The 12,215-nt window shown below is 33.6% G+C and overlaps 1 protein-coding gene across 1 annotated transcript in view; it reads left to right on the forward strand.

Moving 5' to 3' along the window:
• The window catches only part of LOC148953711 (unconventional myosin-XV-like), a 548,203-nt gene that overhangs the window by 368,382 nt on the left and 167,606 nt on the right, over positions 1 to 12,215 (forward strand). Inside the window, exons 38-39 of the mRNA XM_089108456.1 lie at positions 2,917 to 3,045; positions 5,115 to 5,243. Coding sequence (XP_088964582.1) covers positions 2,917 to 3,045; positions 5,115 to 5,243 — 258 coding nt within the window. The remainder of the gene's footprint in view (positions 1 to 2,916; positions 3,046 to 5,114; positions 5,244 to 12,215) is intronic.

Consider the following 12,215-nt stretch of genomic DNA (forward strand, 5'->3'; position numbering starts at 1 on the left):
TCACACCATCATATTCAGCGTATCAGAGAACCCTACTGTAGAGGTTTCATTGTTCTATCTACAAAAATGTGGAATTTTGTAGTTTTTGCCAGAAGAAAGATCACCGGTGCGTTTTTTTTTTTTTTTTTTTTTTTTTTTTTTTTTTTTTTTTTTTTGGGGAGGGTGATCGTATTGACCTAGTGGTCCTAGAATATCGTGGGAGGACTCAATGGATCGGAAATTAAAGTTCTAGTGCCCTTTTTAAGTGACCAAAACAAATGGAGGGCAACTAGGCCCCCTCCTACGCTCATTTTTTTTCCCAAAGTCACCTGATCAAAATTTTGAGATAGCCATTTTGTTCAGCATGGTTTAAAATATGATAACTACGTCCTTTAGGATGACTTAATCCCCCAAAGTCCCCGGGGGGAGGGCTTTGAATTATGTATTTTACCCAATGTTAACATATAGTACTGGTATTAGGAAGTATACAGACGTTTTCAGGGGGAATTTTTCCGGGGAGGGCTGAATTATGAACTTTACCCAATGTTAACATATAGTATTGGTTATTAGGAAGTATACAGACGTTTTCAGGGGGGATTTTTCTCTGGTAGTAGGGGGTGGGTGGGTCGGGGGTTATGTGGGAAGATCTTTCCATGAAGGAAGTTTTCATGGGGGGAGGGACGTTGCTATGAAGGGGGCGCCGGATTTCCCAGCATTATTTAAAAATAAGATCAGAAATTAAATGTAAAAAAAACAAGTTTTCCAACTGAAAATAAGGAGTAACATCAAAATTTAAAACGAACAGAGAATATTAAAACAAACAGAAAAATATTATGTATATGATTGGGTTCACCTCCTAGTCAATACCTCGCTCTTTAAGCCAAAGATTTTTTAGTACTTTCATAAGAGCTATTTATTCTAAATAACGGCCTTTGTGATTAAGAGGTCATTTTAAAGAATTGGAACAAAATTCGAACTTTAGCTTAAAGAGCGAGGTATTGACTAGGGGGCGAGCCCCCTAATATACATATTAAAAATATATGATTATAGAAGTTCGTTACGTAAGTTAATTCGTAAGCTACGTATATTTATTACTAATAAAAACGTTCGTAAATAAAATTAAACAATTTTCGCGAAAGCCACTTAACCAAATAAAAGTAAAATTAATATGCAAATTTTGTTTTAAATATTCATGTAAGGTGAGCCAAAATCAAAACCTGCATTAAATCAAAAACGTTCAAAAATTAAATAAAAAACAAGTTTTTTTTAACTGAAAGTAAGGAACGACGTTAAAACTCAAAACGAATAGAAATTATTCCGTATATGAAAGGGGCTGTACCCTCCTCAACGCCTCGTTCTTTACGCTAAAGTTTCACTTTCTCACAACTCTTATTTTTTTAAAGAATAAAAAACTTTAGCGTAAAGAGCGACGCGTTGAGCAGGGGACATCCCCTTTCATATACAGAATAATTTTTGTTCGTTTTAAGTTTTAACGTCGTTCCTTACTTTCAGTTAAAAAAAACTTGTTTTTTTGTTTAATTTTTGAACGTTTTTGATTTAATGCAGGTTTTGATTTTGGCTGATTCAATTTAAAGCCCTTTAATGGACATTAATAATCCCTGTCACTACTCGACGAGAGCAGTGACAGTAAAAGTAGTACCGTTGCATTCCTTATTTTATGTTCTTTGATAGCCTCATTGATACTTCTTTCATTAAGATGGCCGCTACCCTTAAAATGCACTCACTGCCCCCCTTAATGGTCCCATGTATAGTCTAAAGCATATATTTATCTGTTATTAAATTTATTTATTTAAAATAAATTATCTAAACAATTAAAATATAAAATTAACATATAAGATTAATAATAATTATTTAATTAGATTTTTTTAAGTTTATACAATATGAAATTTTGTATAATATACTATAAAAAAATGTTTAATATAATATGATATAATAATAAATGTATAATATAATATAATATAAAATTATTGAAATATAATAATATATATAATATATAAAATTTATATAAAATTATAATAATATAATATAATATATAATATATGATAATATATAAAATTTTATTGAAAATCTATTTAAAATAACTTTAATTTAATTTAATTTTTGCTTAATTTAAATGTGAAATTTTAATACTAAACTAAAATAAAAAATACAAATAATTAAAATAATTTATTTTTAATTAAATTTATTTAAGTTTATTTATTTTTTCTTAATAAATATTAATATTTATTCGTTACTTATCATTTCGTGGCGCGCCATTTTTTCTTTGTTAAAATGGGTTTGCTGAAATTTTTGATTCGTGAAAACCATTCTGTCTAAGTCATCTAAAGGCAATAATTGGAAATATGTGTCACTTTAGGATCCATTTAAGGTCTTTGAATTGTATTTGCAATTGAAACGATTATTATATATGAGAGAGCATAAAAAAACAATCAATAATTTGTCTACTTTGTCCCTACTAAAGCGATGGGATCATCTCCAAATTTACCGGAGCATCTCCAATGATAGGAGCATTCCCAAATTTATTGGAGCATCTCCAATCATGGGATCATCTCCAAATTTATTGGACCATCTCCAATAATGGGATCATCTCCAAATTTACTGGAACATCTCCAATGATGGGATCATCTCCAAATTTACTGGAGCATCTCCAATGATGGGATCATCTACAAATTTACTGTAATTTCTTCAATGATGGGGTCATCTCCAATTTACTGGAGAATCTCCAATGATGGGATCATCTCCAAATTTACTGGAGCAAAGGGTTATATCCTGTTTTCTGTCTTTTATAAAGCGCCTCAATATTTTAATCAAGGTCAATTTTCTGGAAATGATACCGCTTTTTTTTAAATCCTTGAATTTTAATATCGCCTGATTCTGATACCCAGATGAAGGCTATAGAAAACATTTATTTTATAGGTGTTCTCTCCAACTGAGGCACTCGTATCGCCTTTGGCAATTCATTTAGTTTTTGCTCAAATCATTCGAGATACTGAGGACCCTGTATGTTTGCGTCTACTTAAAAGTGACAGGATGAAAATGAAACAGGTAAAGTATTCTTTCTTCTTTCCCTTTCTTCAATAAAAGTCAAAATTATTGACATAAAGTATGGCTGTCAGTCACACTTTATCAATTACTGATATTAGTGATGTCTCATTTTCTTAGGATTATTAGATAAAAGAATTATGCACTACAAGGGCGGATCCAGGATTTTTTTTCGGGGGGGGGGGGTTACTAATTTTTGATTTTTTCAGGGGGGGGGGGGTTACTAATTTTTGACTCAGTTTTCGACTAATTTTACTGATTTTTACCTAGGTTTTACTAATTTTCTACTTATTTTCGACTCGGTCAAATTTTTTTTTTTGGGGGGGGGGGTCCAAACCGGGTAACCCCACCCCCGGATACGGCTTTGATGCACTACGTAAATATTGAGAGTGGCATAAATAAATAATTTTTTTTTATTTATTTATATAATAAATTAACACAATTGATAAATATTTATTTAAGTTGAAATAAATAAACACATTCATAAGAAATTCTTCCTTAATATAGATACTGGAGACCCCCCCCCCCCCGTTACGATTTATAACGCTTATGGATTCTGATTCTCCTTGTATTTTACCTTTATAATACAAACCCATTTATGTTAATTTTGTCATAACATATAGAAAGCTCCGGTATTTTAAAACCTGGCGAGAGATTAGCTCGTCAAAGTTCATTAAATAAAAGGCACTCCCAATTGCCCCTACCCCTAGATTTTAAAAAATACCTGTTTTAACAAAAAGATCAGAAGAACAACATTCCCCCCTCCTTCCTCCTATATTTGGGAAAATTCCTTCTTTATACCCTTGTTTGTTCAGCTAATTTATTTTGTTAAGTACTTGTTCAGTTATTTATTAAAAACAAAATTATATATTTCTTCTAGGATTAGATTCTGTTTCTGTGCAACAAATATTTAATAATATTTAATTTTATCATTAAAAGATAAAGGTCGTTGGTAAAAAAAGCACTATAAAAAAAACTTACCGAGTACTTATATCACTTATTACCGAATGATGAAAAAAAACTCTTTAGTACTAATTTTACTGATTTTTTTACTGCTGTTTATAATAATTTTGTGCTGGAACTAATTTTATGCTGTTTATAATAATTGACTGTTGTGCTGCTTTTTATGTAATATTTCTATTGTGTGCTGCGGAGTCCAAGCGCTTTTTGAGTCACTTTAAAGGGCTTCAGAAGTTCTGTCTAATATCTAATTCCAAGGCCGTACCCAGGACTTTTTTTCGGAGGGGGTTTTACTAATTTTTTTTTTTTGGGGGGGGGGTACATAAGAAAAAACCTAAAAAACGCATAAACAATTTGTTTATATCCATTTTTTTTACGTTTTTACGAGTCAGACAAACGTTTCGGGGGGTGGGGGGTCAAACTGGGTAACCCCTCCCCCCTGGATACGGCCCTATCTAGTTCAGTATTTCTTGATGGTGTCTGCTCCGTCAAGACTCTGTTAGATTCTGTTTCTGTGCAACAAATATTTATGAATGGTTTTTTCATTGAAAAATAAAGGTCGTTGGTAAAAAAAAAAACTTACCGAGTATTTATATCACTTATTACCGAATGGTGAAAAAAAAACTCTTTAATATTTTATCGGTTTTCCACAATTATTAAATCCATTAAAAACAGGCAAGGTTTTTGTTCCTCACTTGTCTAATATTTTAAAGTTATTAAATTTACCAAATAAAATTATTAAATTCAAGATTTTTCCTTTGTTCTGAAGATTTTTCTATATGGAACCTTTTGAATTTAAATAAAGCAAAATTATAATTTTTACTATACATAGGAATCGTTGAAAAATTGACAGAAGTTTATATAAAATGATTAAAACATCATATACAGGGCCGTATCCAGTATTTTTTTCGGGGGGGAGGGGGAACAAAATAATTTTTGTCGGGGCGTGGGTTACAAAAAAACTTAAAAAAAATGCATCAAATATGTGTTTATAATCATTTTTGTTACGTTTTTTACGAGTTGGACAAAAATTTCTGGGGAGAGGGGTCCCTACCTTCCCCACCTGGGTACGGCCTTGATCATATACTAAATCAAATGTGTTCTATATTCAGGTCTTGGAGAGCTATGGTGTGAACTCAGAAAATGTGAATGACGGAAACATAAGTACGTCTGTCAAGAAAAATGTCGTGAACCTAGCCAAAGAATTTCCCCTGTACTTCTGTCGGCTTTATCCTGTTTCGGTAAGATTTTGTCATGAATTAATTAAGGCTCAATGTAATTAGTTAATTAGTTATGATTAATTAATTAATTAACCTAAAAATGGTATTATTGAAATATAATTAATTAAATAATCGTAAGCTGACCAATTACATGTGCAAATAGCGCCTATGGAAAGGTGGTCTTAGGGTGGGTCGGCAGAGGAGACCCCGGATGCAGAAATTTTAGGGGCGCAAATTTTGAAATGAATAATCTAACGGTTATAATAATTTTGTACTTTTTTTATTTTTTTATTAAAATATAGTAGTGGGTGCAGTTGGCAAAATTGTGTTAATAGACGAAAATTTTGTTAAAATTCGGCCTAAAATTTTTTGAGAGACAGGGGGGGGGGTAGTTGATTTGCAGATAGAAATTATGTTTTTGAGGAGGAAACTCCCCCAGAGCCCTCGGGGCAAGGGTTGTGAGATATACCCTGGGGGCATATAAGGTTTTTATAGAAAGTGTTGTCGTAGAAACTTCAACAAGGGCTCGTATGATTTGAAATTGAAAGGACTAGTGCCCTTTTTAATAGTCGAAAGTGATTGGAGGGCAACTAACCCCCCTCTCACGCCCACTTTTTCTCCAAACGCATCCAATCTGAATTTTGAGATAGCCATTTTGTTTAGCATAGTTGAAAGTTCTGGAAATTAGGTCTTTGAGGATGAAAATCCCCCCATAGCCCCCAGGGCAAGGGTTGTAAGTTATGCCATGGAGGCATATACAATTTTTTTTATAGAAATCGTTGCCGTAGAAACTTCAAAAAGGGCTCATTTGATTGGAAATTGAAATGGCTAGTGCCCTTTTTAATAGTCAAAAGTGATTGGCAGGCAACTAACCCCCCCCCCCTTCCACGCCCATCATTTATCCAAGCACAACCAATCAAAATTTTGAGATAGCCATTTTATTCAAAGTAGTTGAAATGTCCGGAAATTATCTCTTTGAGGATAACACTCCTTCCACAGCCCTCAGGGTAAGGGTTGTAAGTTATGCCCGGGGGGCATATAAGATTTTTATTGAAAGCTTTGCCGTAGAAACTTGAAAAGGGCTCATTCGATTGGGAATTCAAAGGGCTTGTGCCCTTTTCAAGAGTCAAAAATTATTTAAGGGCAGCTAACCCCCCTCCCACGCCCACCTTTTCCCCAAACACATCGAATCAAATTTTTAGATAGCAATTTTGTTCAACGTAGTTAAAAGTTTTAGAAATTTGGTTTTTGTGGATGATAACCACCCCTCAGAGCCCTCGGGGCAAGGGTTGTAAGTTATGCCCTGGGGGCATACAAGATTTTTATAGATAATGATGTTGTAGAAACTTGAAAAAAGGCTCATTCGATTTGGAATTAGAAGGCCTTTTGCCCTTTTTAATAGTCGGAAGTGATTGGAGGATAACTAACGCCCCTCTCACACCCACCATTTCCCCAAACACATCTAATCGGAATTTTGAGATTGCCATTTTGTTTGACGTAGTTAAAAAGTCTGGAAATTATAATTTTGAGGATGACACTCCCCCACTAATTTAGTTTCATACCTCCTCTAGTTGACCTGAAATAGAAAACTTGATACCACTCGCAGAAAAAATCTGTTTACTTTCTTGATAGCTTGGATACACTTATGCTATTTTGATTTGGTTAAATTTTAAGAGCAGATGTAAGTTAAGAAGAGCGGTTGTAAGTTATGCCCTTGGAGTATATAAGGTTTTTTTGTATTATAGAAAGCGTTGTCGTAGAAACTTCAAAAAGGAATCATTCGATTGGAAGTTGAATCGTCTAGTGCCCTTTTTAATAGTCGAAAGTGATTGGATGGCAAGTAACCTCCCTCTCACGCCCACCATTTACCCAAACACATCCAATCAAAATTTTGAGATAGCCATTTTGTTCAACGTAGTTGAAAGGTCCGAAAATCATGTAAACCTCCTCACAGCCCTCAGGTCAAGAGTTGTAAGTAATGCTCTGGGGCATATAAGGTTTCTATAGAAAGCGTTGTCGTAGAAACTCCAAAAGGGGCTCATTCGATTGGCAATTGAAAGATCTAGTGCCCTTATAATAGTCGGAAGTGATTGGAGGGCAACTAATCCTCCTCTCACGCCCACCATTTCCCCAAACACATCCAATCAAAATTTTGAGATAGCAATTTTCTTAGAAGTAGTTGAAAGTTCTGAAAATTACGTCTTTAAGGATGAAAAACCTGCCCCCCAGATCTCTGGGCAAGGGTTGTAAGTTTTGCCCTGGGGGCATATAAAGTTTTTATTGAAAGCGTTGTCGTAGAAACTTCAAAAGGGCTCATTCGATTGGAAATTAAAAGGGCTAGTGCCTTTTTTAATAATTGAAAGTGATTGGAGAGCAACTAATGCCCCTCTCACGCCCACCATTTTTCCCAAACACGTCCAATCAAAATTTTGAGATAACCATTTTGTTTAACGTAGTTAAAAGTTCTGGAAATTAGGTCTTTGAGGATGACAACCCCCTCACAGCCCTCAGGGCAAGGGTTGTAATGCATGCCTTTGGGGTATATAAGGTGTTTATAGGAAAGTTTGTCGTAGAAACTCAAAAACGGCTCATTTGATTGGAAATTGAAAGGCCCAGTGCCCTTTTTAACAATCGAAAGTTATTGGAAGGCATGACATTTTTATAGTAAACATTGATGTGGGTACAATGTATTATTATTTTTTTTTTGTTTAGAAAAGGGCACTTCGTATCGAAGGAGTTGTCGTGGGAACTTTGAAAAGGGCTCATTCGATTGAAAATAGAAAGGGCTAACAGTCGAAAGTAATTGGAGGGCATCTAGTCCTTCTCCCACGCCCACGCTCCCATTTGCATACTATGTTTAAAAACTAAATGTTGCCTTTAGATTAAATCAAAATGCACTATGTTAATGCTAATTCCCAATAAGCCATATCAGCAGTATCCCAAGAACGGCTGAGGTTATTATGTTCAAACTTTCGGGGCTACATCTGCTCTTAAAATTTAACCAAATCAAAATAGCGTAAGTGTATCCAAGCTATCAAGAAAGTAAACAGATTTTTTCTGCGAATGGTATCAAGTTTTCTATTTCAGGTCAACTAGAGGAGATATGAAACTAAATTAAACACTACTATCTATGTCCAAATATTTAAAAGGGTATATGTTGTTAAAAATTGCTGAAAATTTTTCTCCAGCATAGAAATAGCAAGCCAAACTATAAAGTTTTAAAAAATCAAAAAGATTTAAAGAATTATTTTCTTTTTCCCTGAAAAGACTATGTCAATATAAAACGAACAGAAATTAATTTAAAAAAAATTTCCACAAAATAAGTATTTCAAAGAAAAGTAAAGAACCCCATTAAACCCAAAATGAGCAAAAATAAAATAATCTACCAACCGTGAAACTACCACAAATCAGCATCGATAAATAAATGAAACCCAAAAAGAACAGAAATTACAATAAATGACCGAGTTAAACCCAAAACAAGCAGAAATTAACATAAGTTGGGCTTAAAACTCCTATGCCTTCCCAAGGCCAGAACATAATTTGCACTTTACTGAAAAAAATTTTAATGTTTTAACTTTCATAACTTTAATAAATCAAATAATATTAACATTTTGATTACTAAATATCAGTATATGTATATTAAACTGACAATGCACATTCATTTGTATATTTTTCAGTAAAGTGCAAATTATTTTCTGGCCTTGGGAAGGCATAAGGGTTTTTGCCCAACTTATGTTAATTTCTGCTCGTTTTGAGTTTTACTCAGTTATTTATTGTAATTTCTGTTCGTTTTGGGTTTCATTTATTTATCGATGCTGATTTGTGGTAGTTTCACGCTTGGTAGATTATTTTATTTTTGCTCATTTTTGTTTAATGGGGTTCTTTACTTTTCTTTCAAAAACTTATTTTGTGGAAAAAGTTTTTTTTAATTAATCAACTGGAAACAGATATTTAAATTCTATAGATCTCTGTTAGAATATTTATGTCCCGTGGGGTTGCTGCAGGTTCATAATATTGAATACAGAGGCAGTTCTGGCCTCTCTTGTGCCCGGGACAAAAATTGATTAGAGCCCCCTTCCCCTATCTCCCAAAAAATTTTAGGCTCAATTTTCACAAAATTTTCATTTATTAACAAACTTTAAATACAAAATATCACAAAATAATCGGTCTACTTACTTTTAATCTCAAGGAATGGTGGAAAATGATAATTTGGATTCAATTTGATTATACTTACTGCCAACTGCACCCTCTACTATATTTTAGTGAAAATAGAATTTCAAAAATTACAAAATGATTATAACCGTTATACTATTTATTTGACATTTTGTGCTCCGAAAATGTCTTTGCCCGGGCAAGTGTCCCTCATCCGCCCTTAAGATCAACTCTGATTTAATACCTAACTAATGATGTGGAAGGAGTCAAGAAAAGATGATTCTGAAATCCTTCTTGAAGAAACATTTGTTAATTACAAGTCAAATATCGAGTCTTTGAAGATTGAAACCCTTAGAGATCGCTGCTCCCTACTGATAATGCGTTTCGGGGCATGTTTCCTTAATAGTCCCAAGCACCGACATCTTCAACCCCTGCATCCCCCTCAGCAGTTAACACCAGGAAGAAGAATAAACTAGTGCCAGTACGGTTGCAGAACTAACCAGTTCAGAAATTCGTTTGCGCCGTTTTTTACCAGTGCCTTTAGTAGAGTGTCTAAGGACTAGGATTGTAAAAGAGAGCTCCATTTAGTTTTTGATTGCTTATCAACAACCACGAAAGCCATTTAAATAAATGATATCGTTCTGAAAATATATTCAGAATCAAAGCTGCTAAATGGTGGATGGACCCTTTGATTTTTTCATTTCGCCTTAGCGCCAGTTTCTATTCTAACAACTTTTTCTATTCTTTGTTTTGGGATTTAAACTGACACCAATTTAAATATGCTCCCGCTGTCAAGATCTTCTAACAATTACTTTCTAAAAAATTCCTGTTTGATTGAAAAAATCAAAAAAGATTTCTCCCCCTCCTAGATTTTGAAAAATACATGTTGCCTCTCCCTCTGCATTTCCGCGAATTGACGGTTTCGAGATTTCCAAAACAGCTTGACCTTGAGGAGGAACTCCCCTTGGGGAAATTATAGCAGAGTAACTAAAACAGTTTTTCACCTGATTTCGATTCCAAGTTTTGTAGATCAAGGGATATAACTTGCTTTTTGACCGCCCATCTGCGGCAAAACGAAAGGGGTTGAGGGTTGAGGACCCAGATGGGGTTGAGGACCCAGAATGAGGCTGAGGAGGCCACAAGAAAATAGTTAAAGAAAATTGGAATTTAATGACAGAGATTGAGGCGGAGGAGAAGCGTGCGTAGCTGTGCTGGCCTGAGGCTGCTTGGTGCTGCGATGTGTTACTAGTAGTAGTAATCGTACTATTTGTGGTGCTTTCACTTCACTAATTGAAACTTTTTGACCTGTCTTTATGTGACGTCCTCGGCCGCAAGACTACGTTGAGCTACAGTGTCTTTATGCCCTCAAGCCCTAACGTAACCTAAGGTTTTGTACTTGACCATAAAAACTCAGGGACGTTCAGTTTTATAGTTATGTTTTTACATAGTTAGTATTACAGTTATGTACAATAATAGTTTTCTAGTTAGATTGTATAGTTAGTTATGTTTTGTAACTCATTGTTTTACATGAGTAATTAAAAAAAAACTTTCTGAAAAATAAGTTTTTCAAAGAAAAGTAAAGGCCATTTTAAACTTCAGATCAGCATACAAAAATACCTGTTAAAATTCCAACTCAAAACGACTAGAAATTACCATTAAAGAATAAATAAAACCCAAAACGAACAGAAATTAAATAAACAATCATAGCAAAAAAACATACAACAAGTAATAATATAAATGAATAAATAGATCTTAAAGCGAGTAATGCTTAGATTGAATATGAAAACCAAGCTTAAAACGAAAACGAATATTTGCTATTAAAGTATAAATGAAACTTAAACCGAACAGAAATTAAATAAACAAACATACAATATATATTAATGTAAATGAATAAATAAATCTTAAAACGACTGAAACTTAAATTGAATATGCAAATCAAGTTTGAATCGAATAAAAATAACTCCAAACAAGAGTTTGGGTATCGGCTCACTGCAGAAGCCTAAAACCTACTGCGTCATTGGCGCTTTACTGAAAAAAATTCTTTCATTAGTTAAGATTTTAGGGAATAAATATCAGCATATGTAGATTATATTGATAATGTACATTTTTTTTCAGTAAACTCATTTGAATTTTTTTTCAGTAAAGTACAAATTATTTTCCGGCTTTTAGAAAGCATAGGGGTTTTGAACCCTACTCATAGTAATTTATGCTCGTTTTGAGTTTGACTCTAATATTTATTTTAATATTTGTTCGTTTTGGGTTTCATTTGTTTATTGATACTGATTTGGGGTAGTTGTATGCTTTGTAGATTATATGATAGTCCTGACGCCAGGTGTTAAAAGTGTGAATCGTACCACGACAGAATGGGGCTGCTACGAGAATTAGCCTACCCTCCACCCCCTAAATTGACCATGCGGATTCAAAAATACCAATGGCACTTGCTTGCGAGTAGTGGAACATTCCGAATCTTGACATTTTATTATATTTTGGTGTTTCATGCAAGAAAATGTATGTTCCGCAAAGTTTAAGGTGCAGTTTTCCGCTCAAATAGAAATGCCTAGAAGCTATAGACTGTTTTCATAAAAAACTAACACGATTAGTTAGAAAAAATGGCAGAGTTAAAAAAATGGCAAAACTATATGAGTCTTGAACAGTCTTGGAAAGTATAAACAAAATCAAATTGAATATTAGATATATAATGATATTAATTGTTGAAAGATCCATCAGTTCAAGATTTTTTTTTTCACTGTAATTTTATTTTCATTTTCAATGCTGTAAGAACTGGAAAATAATAAATTTGTAATATACGAGTAATTCGTTTTCAGTGAAGCACCAATGACG

Source organism: Artemia sp. Qi Xiang Cuo, chromosome 3 (genome assembly GCF_049724085.1).
Source record: "Artemia sp. Qi Xiang Cuo chromosome 3, ASM4972408v1, whole genome shotgun sequence".
Lineage (NCBI taxonomy): Eukaryota > Metazoa > Arthropoda > Branchiopoda > Anostraca > Artemiidae > Artemia > Artemia sp. Qi Xiang Cuo.